The sequence below is a fragment of the Lepidochelys kempii genome, chromosome 2 (genome assembly GCF_965140285.1).
Source record: "Lepidochelys kempii isolate rLepKem1 chromosome 2, rLepKem1.hap1, whole genome shotgun sequence".
NCBI classification, from domain to species: Eukaryota; Metazoa; Chordata; order Testudines; family Cheloniidae; genus Lepidochelys; species Lepidochelys kempii.
The window spans coordinates 272,252,503-272,269,593 of NC_136381.1; the positions used below are offsets into that span (position 1 = coordinate 272,252,503).

General features: G+C 56.4%; 1 protein-coding gene across 1 annotated transcript in view; it reads right to left on the bottom strand.

The window, feature by feature from the left end:
* Nucleotides 1-39: 39 nt before the first annotated feature.
* The window catches only part of DRC11L (dynein regulatory complex subunit 11 like), an 82,899-nt gene continuing 65,847 nt past the window's right edge, over nucleotides 40-17,091 (bottom strand). The window contains exons 13-19 of the mRNA XM_073329700.1: nucleotides 14,730-14,812; nucleotides 14,254-14,361; nucleotides 13,578-13,777; nucleotides 13,276-13,362; nucleotides 5,672-5,849; nucleotides 696-934; nucleotides 40-264 (exon numbers count right to left, since the gene is read on the bottom strand). Coding sequence (XP_073185801.1) covers nucleotides 151-264; nucleotides 696-934; nucleotides 5,672-5,849; nucleotides 13,276-13,362; nucleotides 13,578-13,777; nucleotides 14,254-14,361; nucleotides 14,730-14,812 — 1,009 coding nt within the window. The 3' untranslated portion in view covers nucleotides 40-150. The remainder of the gene's footprint in view (nucleotides 265-695; nucleotides 935-5,671; nucleotides 5,850-13,275; nucleotides 13,363-13,577; nucleotides 13,778-14,253; nucleotides 14,362-14,729; nucleotides 14,813-17,091) is intronic.

The following is a 17,091-nucleotide window of genomic DNA, read 5'->3' on the forward strand; positions in this document are numbered from 1 at the left end:
GCACTCCCCCAGCTCACTCCCATCCATGCACAGACCTCTTTCTGCACAGATGGGCGGGACGAAGAATAAGTTGGCTTTATGGGGCTGCCCTGCCCAAGGGCCCCAGAGCATAAAGCCCAGGGAGGGAGATGCAGGACCCCTCAGCCAGCACTATTTCTTCCCTTTCTTTCCTGTCTTGTCCTTCCCCTTTCCCTCCTTCTTGTCTGCTCTCTCCTGCGCTGCCTTGAGTCGCTTCTTACCCAATGGAGTCTTCATGTACCAGTCCTGCCAAGAGGGCACAAAGAAGCAAGTGAGGTCAGTGCAGAGGTCATCCCCTGGGTTGGGGGATGGCAGGGGTGGGCCCGAGTCAGCCCCTAGTGGTGACAGTGACATGGTGGGCAGGGACCTGGGCAGGTTAGGGGGCTTGGGGGAGGGCCCCCTGTGTCTGCCTCGAGGGGTGACAGTAACATGGGGGGAGCTGGAGGGAGGGACCCCCTGTGCCTACCCCAAGAGGTGACAGTAATGTGGAGGGCAGGGACCAGGCTGGGTGGGGGGCTGGGGGTAAGTCCCCCTGTGCCTGCCCTGAGGAGTGACAATAACGTGAGGGGCAGGGACAAGGTTGGGGTGAGAGGCTGGAGGGAAGGGCTCCCCTGTGCCTGCCCCAAGGGGTGACAGTAATATGGGGGGGCTGGGATCTCTGGGGCTCAGCCAGGCACCTGCAGTGTCTTCTCCTCCTCTCTGTAAATGGGGTCGGCCTTTGCCAGTTGCTGCAGGAACTCGCTTGCCCCCAGCGGCTTCTTGAGCATCTGCAGCAGGCGCCGCTCAGTCAGTACCATCTGTACGGCCTGTGCCATGTGCCCCTGGCTGTAGCCGTCCGAGAGCTTGGCCAGGGCACTGACGTCCAGGCCAGTGGTGACGGTGCCGCCATGCTTCTTGATCAGGCGCTGCCAGGTCACTAAGGAGGCAAAGGGGACAATGGTGGGCGAACTCTGGGAGAGACCCGCCTGTGCTGGGGGGAGGCGATAGGAGGAGAGACAGGGCACGGGGTGGAGGAACTGGGGGGCTGCAGGGGAAAGACATAATGTTCCAAACTCCCACCATCACCACCATGGAGCAATGCAAGCAGGGGGGCGGGACATCTGTGCAGTAGCTGATGCAGAACAGGCTGAGTGGGGGAGGTGTTAAGTGGGTTTTCTCCAGACCCTTCTCTGAACTGCAAACAGACCGGGGCAGACAAACCCTGAATGCTGGTGGATATTCCAATACTTAGATTTACCCAGCCAGCCCAAAACAGCTTCTACAGCACCTCCCTGGTTACTCAGACGTCCAAACAACACAGTTCCCTTAAAGTATCCAGCCTCAGGCCTCCATCCAGACACACCTGTCAAACATAGGATGATAAACTCTGAAAATCCTATTTCATCATATAAAAGAAAAGGTTCTCCTGATCCCAAAGGACCAAGCCCCAGACCCAGGTCAAATGATAACTCAGATCTTACCCAAAATACACGCTTATAGCCAATTCTTATTAACTAAACTAAAATTTATTAAAAAAGAAAAGAGAGAGAGAGAGTTGGTTGAAAGATCAATATACATACAGACTTGAGTTCAATTTCTTGAAGTCCAGATACCTAGCGGAGATGGTGAGTTTGTAGCTGCCAAAAGTTCTCTTAGAAATAGTCCGGAGGTTATTGTCCAATGTCCATAGTCAGGGTGACTCCAGTCAGTGACTGGGGATCTCAATTCTTATGGCTCAGGGTTTCCCCTTCTTGAAACCCAAAGCAGATCTGAGATGAAGAAGGATTGTGTCCCAGGGTTTTTATACATTTCCAGCAGCCTTTTGGCCTGAGAAAACAATAGGCTTAACTTTCCTTATCCCAAACATCACAGGCAATGAGCACAGGGTCATTTATCCATTAAGCAGTTCAGATACAGGTTACCACAACCTTCAAAGAGACATACAGACAATAATACGATTTCACTCCAGTGTCTTCCTAAATGTTAATACTCCTTTTTTGATCTTTGAATCAAAGCTATAGCGATAGACAAGACTTGTTTGCTGACCTCACAAGACCTGAGCAAACATCTCCCCTTCTACCTCTAACAATGTCGGCTGCATTTCAAAGCTCTATTCATTTCCATCTCTTCCTAATCCGTCTTTCGGCCATGGGTCAGGTCAGTCTGTGAGTTAATTAACTCTTTCTGGCCTTGTGTCACCTTTCAGTGAGATGATATATTACATGCATAACATCACACCTTCCCAGCTCAGCACAGCCCAGCCCGCTGCTCTGGCTGCTGCTGCTTGGGGTCCTGGAGCTGGGAACTGCCAGCTCCTTGGCTGGACTGGGGTCTGAATCATGCAGTCACCTTCCCCCACACTCTAGTGTTAACCCAGGGACTCACCCACAACTATTTCACATTTGGGGACAATGTATACCTTCAAATCAGCAGCACTGCTATGGGTACCCGCAGGGCCCCACAGTATGCCAACATTTTTATGGATGACTTAGAACAACGCTTCCTCAGCTCTAGTCCCCTAATGCCCCTACTCTACTTGCGCTACACTGATGACATCTTCATCATCTGGACCCATGGAAAAGAAGCCCTTGAGGAATTCCACCATGATTTCAACAATTTCCATCCCACCATTAACCTCAGCCTTGACCAATCCACACAAGCGGTCCATTTCCTGGACTCTACTGTGCTAATAAGCGATGGTCACATAAATACCACCCTATACTGGAAACCTACTGACCGCTATGCCTACCTACATGCCTCCAGCTTTCACCCAGACCACACCACACGATCCATTGTCTACAACCAAGCTCTAAGATACAACCACATTTGCTCCAATCCCTCAGACAGAGACAAACACCTACAAGATCTCTATCAAGCATTCTTATAATTACAATACCCACCTGCTGAAGTGAAAAAACAGATTGACAGAGCCAGAGGAGTACCCAGAAGTCACCTACTACAGGACCGGCCCAGCAAAGACAATAACAGAACGCCACTCGCCGTCACCTTCAGCCTCCAACTAAAACCTCTCCAGCGCATCATCAAAGATCTACAACCTATCCTGAAAGATGATCCCTCACTCTCACAGATCTTGGGAGACAGGCCAGTCCTCGCTTACAGACAGCCCCCCAACCTGAAGCAAATACCAGCAACCACACACCACACAACACAACCACTAACCCAGGAACTTATCCTTGCAACAAAGACTGATGCCAACTCTGTCCACATATCTATACAAGTGACACCATCATAGGACCTAATCACATCAGCCACACTATCAGGGGCTCATTCACCTGCACATCTACCAATGTGATATATGCCATCATGTGCCAGCAATGCCCCTCTGCCACCATGTACATTGGCCAAACCGGACAGTCTCTACGCAAAAGAATAAATGGACACAAATCTGACATCAGGAATCATAACATTCAAAAACCAGTCAGAGAACACTTCAATCTCCCTGGTCACTCAGTAAGAGACTTAAAGGTGGCAATTTTGCAACAGAAAAGCTTCAAAAACAGACTCCAACGAGAAACTGCTGAACTGGAATTAATTTGCAAACTAGATACCGTTAACTTGGGCTTGAACAGAGACTGGGAGTGGTTGGGTCATTACACAAATTGAATCTATTTCCCCATGTTAAGTATTCTCACACCTTCTTGTCAACTGTCTGAAATGGGCCATCTTGATTATCACTACAAAAGTTTTTTTTCTCCTGCTGATAATAGCTTATCTTAATTAATTAGCCTCTTAGAGTTGGTATGGCAACTACCACCTTTTCATGTTCTCTGTATATATATATATATATATATATATATATATATATATATATATATACACCTTCTTACTATAAGTTCCATTCTATGCATCTGATGAAGTGGGCTGTAGCCCACAAAAGCTTATGCTCTAATAAATTTGTTAGTCTCTAAGGTGCCACAACTACTCGTGTTCTTTTTGTGGATACAGACTAACACGGCTGCTCCTCTGAAACCCAGACACTGCAATTCGGGGGTGGGGCAAGGAGACTGGGAAGTCACAGAGCGAGGTCCCCAGAGAGCTTTGAGGGGGGGGGATGCTCAGGGAGGGATCAAGCCGAGCCAAGCCAAGCAATAAAAGAAGGTAAATCCCCCAGGCTCCCCGTCATTCTGAGCCCCATCCTGCAGTGAGTACCTATAGGGCCCTGGACTTGAATGTAATCGTCCCGCACCCGCACACCTGCACAATCCAGGCCACTCCCCCCTGCACTGGGGTAAGGTCCTTCCCAGGCTAGCAAATGGCTCTTGCTGCTCACAGCTGGCTTGCTGCTGCCCATGGCAGGTGTGTTTGATTTTAACTCTTGTAATTCACACTCATCTTAGCTGACTTGCATCATGTTGATTTCAGACCAATTCTCTCATTTGCAAAGGTTGTTTTCAGTTCTTATTTTGTTCTCCAAAGTGCTTGCAACCCCTCCAGCTTAGAGTCACCTGCAGATTTTATAAGCATCTCTCCTCTTCTTTGCACTACCTAGCCTGCTTGATGGCCCATTAAGGACCATCAACTACACAACTGACCCATTGAAAGACGGCAGATACACCTTGTGACTCAGCCAGGCATGCAGGGACATGCCTATGGACAGAACTGAGGTTTTTCCATGCCATGTGCTGGGTAGCTTGTGTTTGGAACAAAGGAAGCACAAGCCACATGGCAAAAAGACTATAAAAGGCAGCTGCATCATCTCCATTTTGTCCTCAGTCCTGCTTCTTACCTCTGGAGGGACTTTGCTACAAACTGAAGCTCTGAACAAAGGACTGAATGACCCTTCCAAGCTGTGGATGTTCTCCAGAGACTTGACTTAAGCCAGCAGTTTATTCCATCACTGCTACAAGCCTGAACCAAGAACTTTGCCATTACTGTATGTAATTGATTCCATTTAACCAATTCTAGCTCTCATCTATATTTCTTTTTCTGAATAAACCTTTAGATTTTAGATTCCAAAGGATTGGCAACAGCGTGATTTGTGGGTAAGATCTGACTTGTATATTGACCGGGGTCTGGGGCTTGGTCCTTTGGGATCGAGAGAACCTTTTTTCTTTTACTGGGGTACTGGTTTTCAAAACCATTCGTCCCCATAACGAGTGGTGCTGGTGGTGATACTGGGAAACTGGAGTGTCTGAGGGAATTGCTTGTGTGACTTATGGTTAGCCTGTGGGATAAAACCAAAGTCCTCTCTGTTTGGCTGGTTTGGTGCCTTAGTCATGAAGAACCCCCGGCTTTGGGCTGTGACTGCCCTGCTCTAAGCAATTTGTCCTGAACTGATACTCTCAGTTGTGTCCCACCAGAGGTTGCATGGTTACAGGGGGATGGAGACCAGGAGTGGAAGGTCAGGCTCAGAGAGATGAAAGAGCCTACTAGTTTGTTGCTGGTCAGGCCGGTGTGAGGCCAAGCCATGTAAATAGTCTGTCAATAGTGGGAAACTGGTAGTGGGAAACAGACACTAAATAAAGAGCACGGGTGTTGCACCAGCTTGGAGTGTCCCTGAATCTTTAATGAGCAGGGTCAAGGGGCCAAATCCAACGGGGCACCCCGTGACAGGCCCCCAAAGCACTGGTGAAAAGGGAAGGAACCAGCCAGTCATCAGCACCAGTTGGCTGAGTTTACAAGCAGCTCTGCCTGGGCCAGGCCCCTCCATCACCGTAGCGGGATGCATAGTCAGGCCGGGGGAGGAGGAGGATCCGCTCGTAGGCTTTGCACAGCATCTTCACGTCAGCTGCATAGGGCTTGTCCGACGTGCCGATCAGCAGCACCCGATCCTCTGGCTTCAGCAGCTTCAGGGCTTTGGGTAAATCCCTCTTCAGACGCTTGGGGTCAGCCTGCGAGGCAGCAAAGGGCAGAGTCATGGGGCCAGGTCGAGCCCACAGGCGGGGGGCAGAGTTACGGGGGGGCTGGTCCGGGGAGGAAAGGGTCCCTGGGGTCCGGTCGAGCCTGCAGGAGAGGCAGGGAGGCAGAGTTATTGGGCTCAGGTCGAGCCTGTGTGCAGTGGGGGGAGAGTTACAGGGAGTCCAGCCGAGCCCTGGGCAGTGGGGGGACAGAGTTACTGGGCTCAGGTCGAGCCCATGGGCAGGTGGGCGGAGAATTACTGGGATCAGGTCGAGCCTACGGGCGGGGGGGCAGAGTTATGGGATTCAGGTTGAGCCCATGGGTGGGGTGCACAGTCACTGGGGCCAGGGTCCCTGGGGTCAGGGCGAGCCCATGGGCCAGGGTTCCTGGGGTCAGGGCGAGCCTGCAGGCAGGGGCGGGGTCACTGGAACCAGAGCTAGGGGTCTGGCACAGGTTAGGGTACAGCTGTTCCAATGCACATTCTCAGGTGCTCCTGCCCCTCTGGCATGAACTGGGGCAACGTCTGTACAAGTCATGAATTCTGGCTAATGCCGTGAGGGGTATTCTGAAAACCAGTTGTATTATGAGTGCCTATATGTCAGTGGGGCCAGCACTGCTGACGGGTCTCATAGTGGGGACACACATAAAAGATACCATGGGGTTCTTTAGATTTAACAACCCTACTCGGGGCAAACACCCAAAAACAATAGGTCAGTGAAATCCCTAGAAAACCAGTTTCGCTGACTCTTGGAACGGGAGAGGGAAAGGCAGGAGCAGTGGGAACTCACCCCGAAGACAGCACAAAGGATGCCAGGGGGTTTAAGTAGCGAGGCACACGAACAGAAGGAGGCCAGATAAGAGGAAGTAGGAGAGACCAAGGTCACCCACTGTCACGGAGTGTGGGGGAGTCCAGGCCCTGCACCCCTCTTCCTGGGATCCACTGAGACTCTCAGCCAGCCAGTAAAACAGAAGGTTTATTGGACAACAGGAACACAGTCCAAAAACAGAGCTTGTGGGTACAACCAGGACCCCTCAATCACGTCCTTCTGGGGGAGCAGGGAGCTTAGACCCCAGCCCTGGGGTTCCCTGTGTTCCTCTCCCCAGCCCCAAACTGAAACTAAACTCACCCAGCAGGTTCCCTGCTGCAGCCTCTGTTCACATTCCTGGGCAGAGGTGTCACCTCCCCCTCCCCCTCCTGGCTCAGGTGACAGGTTCTCAGGTCTCCCATCCCCAGGGCACATTCCCAGGTCAACGCTCCCCCCTCCCTGCTGAGTCACATCCTCACATCTCTCCCCCCTTTGAGACTGAACTGAGCGGGGTCACGCTGACCAGTGACCTGGGGAAGTTCGGGGCCCCCTCTCCGGGACAGCGCATCCGCTATCAGGTTGGCACTTCCCTTCACGTGGACCACGTCCATGTCGTAATCCTGCAGGAGCAGGCTCCATCTCAGGAGCTTGGCGTTGGCTCCTTTCATCTGGTGCAGCCAGGTCAGGGGAGAGTGGTCGGTGTAGACGGTGAAGTGTCGCCCGAAGAGATAGGGCTCTAGTTTCTTGAGGGCCCACACCATGGCCAGGCACTCCTTCTCGATGGCCGCGTACTGTTGCTCCCGGGGTAGCAACTTCTTGCTCAGGTACACGATGGGGTGTCTCTCCCCCTTTTCATCCTCCTGCATTAACACCGCCCCCAGTCCCGTGTCTGAGGCGTCGGTGAACACCACAAAGGGCTTGTCAAAGTCTGGGTTTGCCAGAACTGGGCCACTGACCAGAGCCTTCTTCAGCGCCCGGAAAGCCACCTGGCACTGCTCGGTCCAGACCACCGTGTCTGGCTTCCCCTTCTTGCATAGCTCCTTGATGGGGGTGGCGATGGCGCTAAAGTGGGGCACAAATCTTCGGTAGTATCCTGCCATCCCAATAAAGGCTTGGACCTGCTTTTTGGTGTGGGGAGCGGGCCAGTCTCTGATCACCTCCACCTTGGCTGGTTCCGGCTTTAGGCGGCCGCTCCCCACCCGATGGCCCAGGTAAGATACTTCCGCCATCCCCACCTTGCACTTCTCCGCTTTTACAGTCAGCCCAGCCCCCTGGAGTCGGTCCAGCACTTGTCTAACCTGGGACACGTGGTCCTCCCAGGTCTGGCTAAAGACACAGATGTCATCAATATACGCCACGGCAAAACTCTCCATCCCCCTCAGGAGCTGGTCCACCAGGCGCTGGAAGGTGGCCGGTGCTCCCTTGAGGCCGAAAGGCAGGGTCAGGAACTCATAGAGCCCCAGAGGGGTGATAAAGGCCGATTTCAGTCGGGCATCTGCATCCAGCGGCACTTGCCAGTAGCCCTTTGTAAGGTCCATGGTGGTAAGGTACCGAGCTCCTCCCAGCTTGTCTAGGAGCTCGTCCGGCCTGGGCATGGGGTAGGCATCAGATACAGTGATGGCATTGAGCTTCCGATAGTCCACACAGAACCGGACCGACCCGTCCTTTTTGGGGACCAGCACCACCGACGAGGCCCAAGGGCTGGCAGATGGCTGGATCACCCCCAAAGCCAGCATGTCCCGGACCTCTCTTTCCAGGTCCTGAGCAGTTTTCCCTGTGACTCGGAAGGGGGAGCATCTTATCGGCGGGTGCGACCCTGTCTGCACCCGGTGGACAGTCAGATTAGTGCGTCCAGGCTGGTTGGAAAACAGCTGTCGGTACGGATGCAGCACCTCCCTGACCTCAGCTTGCTGGGCAGGGGTTAGCTGATCCGAGAGGGGAATTGGTTCCAGGGGGAAACCAGCTCTGGTCCCAGGGAATAGATCTACTAAAGGGTCATCTCCCTGCTCTTCCCACTGTCCACACACGGCCAACACCACATTCCCCCTGGCATAATATGGCTTCATCATATTCACATGGTACACCCGGCGGTGGTGCGCCCGGTTTGACAGCTCCACCACATAGTTTACCTCATTGAGCTGCTTGACGACCTTGAAAGGGCCCTCCCAGGCGGCCTGTAGTTTGTTCTTTCTCACTGGGATGAGAACCATCACCTGATCCCCGGTGGCGTAGGCACGGGCCCGTGCCGTGCGGTCATACCAGACCTTCTGCTTCCTCTGGGCTCTGGCCAGATTCTCCCTGGCCAGGCCCATGAATTCAGCCAGTCTCTCTCGGAAGATCAGGACATACTCCACCACTGTCTCTCCATCGGGAGTGGCCTTCCCCTCCCACTCGTCTCTCATCAGGTCCAGGGGGCCCCTCACCCTCCTGCCATATAACAGTTCGAAAGGCGAAAATCTGGTAGACTCCTGGGGCACCTCCCTGTATGCGAACAGCAGGTGAGGTAAGTACTTGTCCCAATCCTGCGGGTGCTGGTTCATAAAGGTTTTCAGCATCATCTTTAGCGTCCCGTTAAACCTCTCCACCAGCCCATTGGACTGGGGGTGATAAGCTGAGGCCCAGTCGTGCCGGACCCCACATTTCTCCCACAAGCACTGGAGCAGGGCCGACATGAAGTTGGAGCCTTGGTCTGTCAAGACTTCCTTGGGGAACCCCACTCGGCTGAAAATGGTCAGGAGCGCATCGGCCACGGTGTCTGCTTCAATGGAAGCTAAGGGCACTGCCTCGGGGTAGCGAGTGGCAAAATCTACCACCACCAGAATGTATTTCTTCCCCGACCGGGTCGTCTTGCTGAGAGGCCCCACGATGTCCATGGCCACCTTCTGGAAAGGCTCCTCTATGATGGGCAAAGGTCTCAAAGCCGCTTTCCCCTTGTCCCGGGCCTTCCCCACCCTCTGACAGGGGTCACAGGATCGGCAATACTGCCGGACCGTGGTAAAGACCCCGGGCCAGTAAAAGTTCTGTAGCAACCTCTGCCGGGTGCGCCGGATTCCCTGGTGCCCTGCGAGGGGGATGTCATGGGCCAGGTACAGGAGCCTGCGGCGATACTTCTGGGGGACCACCAGCTGCCTCCTGATCCCACAGGACTCTACTTCCCTTGTGGGAGCCCATTCTCGGTACAGGAACCCCTTCTCCCACAGGAACCTCTCCTGGCAGCCTCTCCTCATGGTCCGTACCACACTGAGGTCGGCCAGGTCCCTGAGCTTCCGCAAGGAGGGATCTTTCCTCAACTCGGCCTGGAACTCAGCGGCTGGGGAAGGGATGGGGCCCGGTTCCCTCTCGCTGGCCAGGTCCGAGGCCTCCGCCTCTCTGAGCCGTGCCCCTCGGCCCTCCCTCCCCACCAGGGTAGGGTCCTGCGCCTCCGGTGTGATACCCTCCCCGAGGTCAGGGTGCAGTGCCCCTCGCCGGCTCTGGCTACGCGTCACAACCAGGGCGGCCTGGGGCTTGCTTGGCCAGTACTCTAGGTCTCCCCCCATCAAAACTTCAGTGGGCAAATGGTGGTGTACCCCCACATCCTTGGGGCCCTCCTTGGCCCCCCATTTCAGGTGTACCCTTGCCACGGGCACCTTAAATGGGGTCCCGCCCACCCCTGTCAGGGTCAGATAGGTGTTGGGCACCACCCGATCTGGGGCCACCACCTCGGGCCGGGCCAGCGTCACCTCCGCGCCCGTATCCCAGTATCCATTGACCTTCCTCCCATCCACCTCCAGGGGAACAAGGCACTCTCTCCGGAGGGACAGCCCCGCGCCCACCCTGTAAACTGAGCACCCTGAGTCCAGAGCCTCCAGCCCTCTGGTGGAGCTGGCCTGGGGTACTCTTCCCTCCGGGGCAGGTGGTAAACTGGTAGGCCCCCTTTCCTGGGTCGTCTGCCCCTCGTCCAGCTGGGTCCCTACCCAGTTAACCCTGGGTAGGTTGGGTCTGCTCAGTTTGTCCCTGAGCCCGGGGCACTGGGACCGTACGTGGCCTCTCTGGCCACAGTGATAGCAGCTCAGGTCACGTTGGTCCCCTCGAGCGGGTCGGAGGGGCCCGACGCCAGGCGTTCCCCGTGGGAGGGGGTTCTCCCTATTTCCCCGCTGGGAGGCCCCCTGGTGACTCTCTCTCTGCATCGGGGGGGGCCTGTTCTTTTGGGACTCCTCCCGACTACCCCCTGACCGACTGTTCACAAACTCGTCGGCCAGCTGCCCTGCGTGCTGGGGGTTCTCGAGCTTTTTGTCCACCAACCACAGCCTCAGGTCGGAAGGGCACTGTTCATACAGTTGCTCCAGTACGATTAGGTCCAGCAGGTCCTCTTTAGCTCGGGCCCCAGCTGTCCACTTGCGGGCATACCCCTGCATCCGGTTGACCAGTTGTAGGTAGGTGACCTCAGGCGTTTTACGCTGACTCCGGAACCTTCTCCGGTACATCTCGGGGGTCAGCCCAAACTCACGGAGCAGGGCCTGCTTGAACAGTTCATAGTCCCCTGCCTCCGCCCCTGTCATTCGGCTGTACACCTCCACGGCTTTGGGGTCCAGTAAGGGGGTGAGAAACTGGAGCCTGTCTGCAGGGTCAACCCTGTGCATCTCGCAGGCATTCTCAAAGGCCGTCAGGAAGCTATCTATGTCCTCCCCCTCCTTCCGCTGGGCCAGGAAGCACTATTCAAAGCTCCTTGCAGTCTTGGGTCGCCCTGCACTCACTGCAGCCGGGGCCCCACTGCTCCTCAGCCTGGCCAGCTCCAGTTCATGCTGTCTTTGTTTCTCCTTCTCCTGACGCTCCCTCTCCTTCTCCTCCTGCTCATGTTGACGTTGTTTTTCATGATCCTCCAGCTCCCTCATTTTCATCTCCCTCTCCCATTCCAGCCGCCTCCGCTCCAGGGATGGGGAGCTCCGCCGGGAGGATCCCCTGCTGGGTGCCGGGGTCAGGGTGCCCTCGGTATTCGCTGGGCTTCCCCCAACCCCTCCCCCGGACATAGGTAGGAAGGGTCTCGGGATGTCCTCAGCAGCAGTCTGACCCCTCCCAGCCCGGTCAGGCCCCAGGGCCCACGCTGCGTCTGCCGGGCGGCTTCCCTCAGGGACAGGGATCGGGTCATCCAAGCGATCCCTCTCCTCCAGCTGGGCAATCAGCTGTTCCTTGGTGGACCTCCCGATGCGCAGCCCCCTCTGCCTGCACAGCTCCACCAGGTCGCTCTTCAGGCGTTTAGCGTACATCTCCCTGCTGGCCCCTAGCAGGCCGGGCAGCTTCCCACGGTTTCCAGGAAAAGCCCCTCGTGTGCCAGTCCTTCTCGAGGTCACCACCTCTTTGCCAGGGTCGAGCTGCAGATTCCTCCGCCCCTGGGACCGCTCGCTGCAATCCCCCGGGGGACCCTGTTACTGCAAAAGTCTTTCTCTCTGGTCACACATTCCCAGGGGTTAACCGCCCCCCGAAACCGTCTCTCTCTGAATCTTCAGCACGCCTGGTCCCCGTCAATTCCCCTTCGTTTTACTGCTCCCCAGTCACTTACTGCAGGACGCGCCGTTCACGGGGTGCAGTAGATCCCACCGCTGCCACCAGTTGTCACGGAGTGTGGGGGAGTCCAGGCCCTGCACCCCTCTTCCTGGGATCCACTGAGACTCTCAGCCAGCCAGTAAAACAGAAGGTTTATTGGACAACAGGAACACAGTCCAAAAACAGAGCTTGTGGGTACAACCAGGACCCCTCAATCACGTCCTTCTGGGGGAGCAGGGAGCTTAGACCCCAGCCCTGGGGTTCCCTGTGTTCCTCTCCCCAGCCCCAAACTGAAACTAAACTCACCCAGCAGGTTCCCTGCTGCAGCCTCTGTTCACATTCCTGGGCAGAGGTGTCACCTCCCCCTCCCCCTCCTGGCTCAGGTGACAGGTTCTCAGGTCTCCCATCCCCAGGGCACATTCCCAGGTCAACACTCCCCCCTCCCTGCTGAGTCACATCGTCACACCCACCATGTAGCAGCCTTATAGGGCAGGGGTCCCGTGCTCACTTTCCTGAGCCCACATGGTCCCAAAGACTGCACAACCGATGGGATGCTGACACCCATCCAAAGAACGCCCTGGAACGGTGAGGAAACTGAGGCAGGGACATGGGGGTAGTGTGTGTTGTTTTGTACTCTCCTGTGCTTTTCATGGTTATGTCAAAGAGTATTAATGTGTTCCCCTCTGTGTGTAAGGTGTGAGTGTGTTCACTGCTTCACAGCTGTTGCGTGCCCCTAGAGCATTAAACAGTAACCAGAAGCTTCACACGTCAGGGCAGAGCTCTGGGAAAGGGTGTGTTTGAGTACAGGGGAGTCTGAAGGGTCAGCGTTGCACTCACCTGTGCTAGATGGCTGGACAGTGGCTTCCAGCACTCCTGAGAGGGGGCCAGACAGAAGGCCTGTGCCCTGAGACTGTGACTAGAGACCCAAGGATTGGGGCAGTGGCTGGACCATACAGGCTCCGGGACCCAGAGCAGCAGAGGCCTGGACTCCTACTGTGTGGCTAGGAGGGGATGCTAGCTAGGATCTATGACACCCTCCCCACTCCTGGTAACACGGTCCCCCACCCCAGCAGCCCCCGGCCCCAACTCTCACCTGCTTCTCCTCTTTCGGCACCTTCTTGTAAAAGGTTTTCTCTGCGTTCCCGATCCAGACCACAGACGGCTGCATCAACCTGGCCACCTAGAGCGCCCGAGAGGAGGTTTAGCCAGAGCCCCCAGCCACAGGGAAGGGGAGGGTAGGCCCCTGGCCCGTTAGGACACCCTGCCCACCCCACCCCGCAACACCATACTGCACTAGGCCCAGGTGAAAATCTGCCCCATCCCTCCTCTGGGGTCTGAGCTCTGCCCTGCTCAGGTGGGGAATGGCCCATGTCCTGCCCTGAGTTGTGCTGGTACCTTGAACACCATGTGCATCAGCATGCTGAGGCCAGCCTTCCCCGGGTACTTGCCCACCAGGTTGTCTGGGGACAGGTCAAAGAGGTTGGCACCCGTCTCGGTGCACACAGCATGGACCAGCATCTTCTTTCCAGTTCCAGCAGGCCCAGCAAGTAGGATGGACTTCACCAGGGGCGCTAGCTCGTGCACTGTGGGGGACCCTGGGGGACAATGGGGGCGGGGCAGGGAGAAGGTTTCTGCTTCACCCCAACATAGCTGTCAGCGTATCCCATGGAGACACCCCCCCATGTGAATGCCCATCCCCTACCCCACAGAAAAACTGAATCATGCCTGACCCCTGTATGGGAATGCCAGGCCATGCCTTCCCTCCTCCCCCTGCATGGGAATGCCAGCCCTGCCCAACCTCCCCCCACCCCACAGAAGTGCCAGGCCTGGCCAGACCCTCCTCCCCCCGTGGGAGTGCCAAGCCATGGTGCCAGGCCCTGGCAGTGACTAGGGTGGTGCAGGGCTTTCCCACACAGCAAGTTTGTTCTTGCCAGGGGATACTGCAGGGATACTGCACCCTTGTGCAGTGCACACCCCAACATCTGTTGCAGGGCAGGGTACATCCACCAAACACCTGCCCCCCCTCGCCAGCCCCTTCACGTGCACCGGGATGGGGCGGCTGGTCCCTTACCCAGGCGAAGGATGGCATACAGGGTGATGTTCTGCCTGATGTCCATCACCGAGGGCGTGGGTTCAATGCCCGCCATGCGCAGGGTAGTGCCCAGGTAACAGAAATCGCCTGTCAGGGGAGGCAGGCGTGAGCAGTAGGGAAGAAGGGGACAGAGACAGTTCCCCACCCTCCACCCCACCGGTGGTGAGAGACACGGGCTGGGTCAGACCCCTCCCCACACACACATCCTCCCACATACAGCAGCATGCTAGCTGGAGCGAGACACACACCTCCCCCTTCCCCTGCCTGCATGGGGCGGGGAGAGGACTCCTGTCCCCACTCCCTCCCCTACAGCAGCAAACAGCTCCTGTCCCCTTTGCACCCCCACCCCCAGGGTGAGGAGCTGGCCTGCACCCTCAACAGAGAACTGCTGGGGCAGCGAGCTGGTCCCTTCCTCCACAGGGCCCATCCCAGCCCCTCGGCCCTGGAGGACTCACCCGTGTAGTCAGCCAGCTGGACGCGCTGGGCCTGCTTGAGGATTCCCTGCAGCACCAGCTCCTCGTACAGAGAGTCCAGGGTCCTGGAGGGGGAGCGGGGATTAGGGGAGCCCGGCGCCTGGCTGTGCCCAGCTCCACCCACAGTCTGGGGGGCAGATTGGGTCAGTATTGCCACGAGAGCCAGGGAGAGCTGCAGCAAGGTGCAGAGGCTGGGGAAGCCCCGCCAGGGCCCATCCAGTCTAGCCCCGGACAGCACTGTTCTGAAGAGACAGAATAGCAGGGGTCTGACAGAAGCGTGTCGGGGAGCTGTGGGGAGCAGAAACTGGGTGTGTCCGGCCCACTGGAGTGCAGGAGGGGTCAGGGCACACAGAGGAGCTGGGGGGTGTGACGAAGTGGGGGGGTTTCTTGGTTTTTCCTTGTTGTTTCCAACAGTTTGCATACAGAGGGGTTGGGACTCAGTTTCCCTGGGTGTTATTGGTTTAACGAGGGGATGGGAGAGGGGGTTTGTTGGTACAGAGGACCGGCGAACTTGGAACCCCAGCGACTGGTGACCTGGTGACCGGGAGGCCCAGCTCAGGAGTCACACAGCTGGTTTCAGCCAGTGGGAGGACAATGGGCTGCGGAGAGGGGACCCCGGTGACCTGACCAGGCAGTTCCAGCCAGAGGAGCCAGAGGACAGAGGAGAGGAGGGGGGCCCAGGCGATCCTGTTTACCTGGAGAGAAGACAATGGACAGAGGTGGGGCCTGGGAGCAGGTTATATCGGATGCCCATCTGGGAAGCAGGGGGGCTCTGGGCTGGAGAGAGGGAGCAGGCAGAGCCTACCTGGATGCAGGGGAGACTTGGATGTGCTGTGCTTGAGGGGGGCCAGGCCTGAGGGTGCTGAGAGTTTTCTGTGCTGTGTTCTGATGCTCAATAAACCCTCCTATTTTATGCTGGCTGAGAGTTACTCCAGTCTAGAGAACAGGGTTGCATTATTCCCTCTGGGAGTGGAGGCCCCAGGGGCCCAGAGCGAGTGGACTCCGTGAGGGGGCCCACAGTGAGAGACAGGCGTGCTAAGGCTCAGAGAGGTGCGGTTCCAGGAGGTCGAAGGGCTTAACCCCTGAGAGAGAGTGGATCCCCCGAGAAGGGGTGTGTCACTGAAGGGGGTTCCCCCCATGGACCGCATGGGGCCAAGAGTGGGCATGACCTGTGAGTCCATGACAATGTGGTAGCAGAGGGTGGTTGGCGGATGCACCCTGTAGACGGTTGTCTGCGAGTGCAGGTGCTTTGCAGTGAGTGGCTGCCAGCAATAAAATGAGGGAATTGAAAGGAACCAGCATGGAAATGGCCTAGCTCTGTAAGAGGGACCTGGCACATCTGTGCAGGGAGAGAGAGCTGAGCATCAGGAGGCTCACTGAGGAATCATAGAATATCAGGGACCTCAGGAGGTCATCTAGTCCAACCCCCTGCTCAAAGCAGGACCAATCCCCAATTTTTGCCCCAGATCCCTAAATGGCCCCCTCAAGGATTGAACTCACAACCCTGGGTTTAGCAGGCCAATGCTCAAACCACTGAGCTATCCCTCCCCCACAAAAATAAATCATAGAATATCACGGTTGGAAGAGACCTCAGGAAGTCATCTAGTTCAACCCCCTGCTTAAAGCAGGACCAATCCCCAATTTTTGCCCCAGATCCCAAATGGCCCCCTTAAGGATTGAACTCACAACCCTGGGTTTAGCAGGCTAGTGCTCTAACCACTGAGCTATCCCTCCCCCTTTTAAATGTGCTGTAAAGGAGCAGCTGATGGCTCAGCTTGTAAAGAACGACCAATCTGAGGAACAGGCTCCAGACCCCAGGGGGGCTCCCAAGGTGCCCGGACTGCCAGGGAGTAGCCATGGGGGCAGTCCGTGTAGCAGCCGGGAGTCTCTCAGACCCGACTCCCCAGTCAGCACAGGGGGACCCCAGTCAGGTTCCTCCCTAGAGGAGTTGCGGAGACTGGAGCTGGAGCTGAAAGAGAAGGAGCTGGAGTTGGAGAAGCGGAGACTGGCGGACAGAGAGAGAGAACGAGAGGACCGTGCAGAACAGCGGTAGCATGAGTTGGAGTTGGAGGAGCAGTGGGCCAAGAGGGCCTGCTGGGGGGTAAGTGGGGAAGGGCCCCGAGTCGCCAGTGTTGTGGGGAATCTAGACACAAAACTGCTGCCCCAGTTTAAGGATGGGGGGGATACTGATGCCTATCTCACAGCCTTTGAGAAGGTGTGTGGTCTGAACCAGATTGACGCCGCAGACAGGCTCCACTGTCTGACCCCCCTGCTGGGTCCCAAGGCCATAGAGACATTCCCAGCCAAGTGGTTGGTATGGAGATGGGGGACTATGACCTGTTCA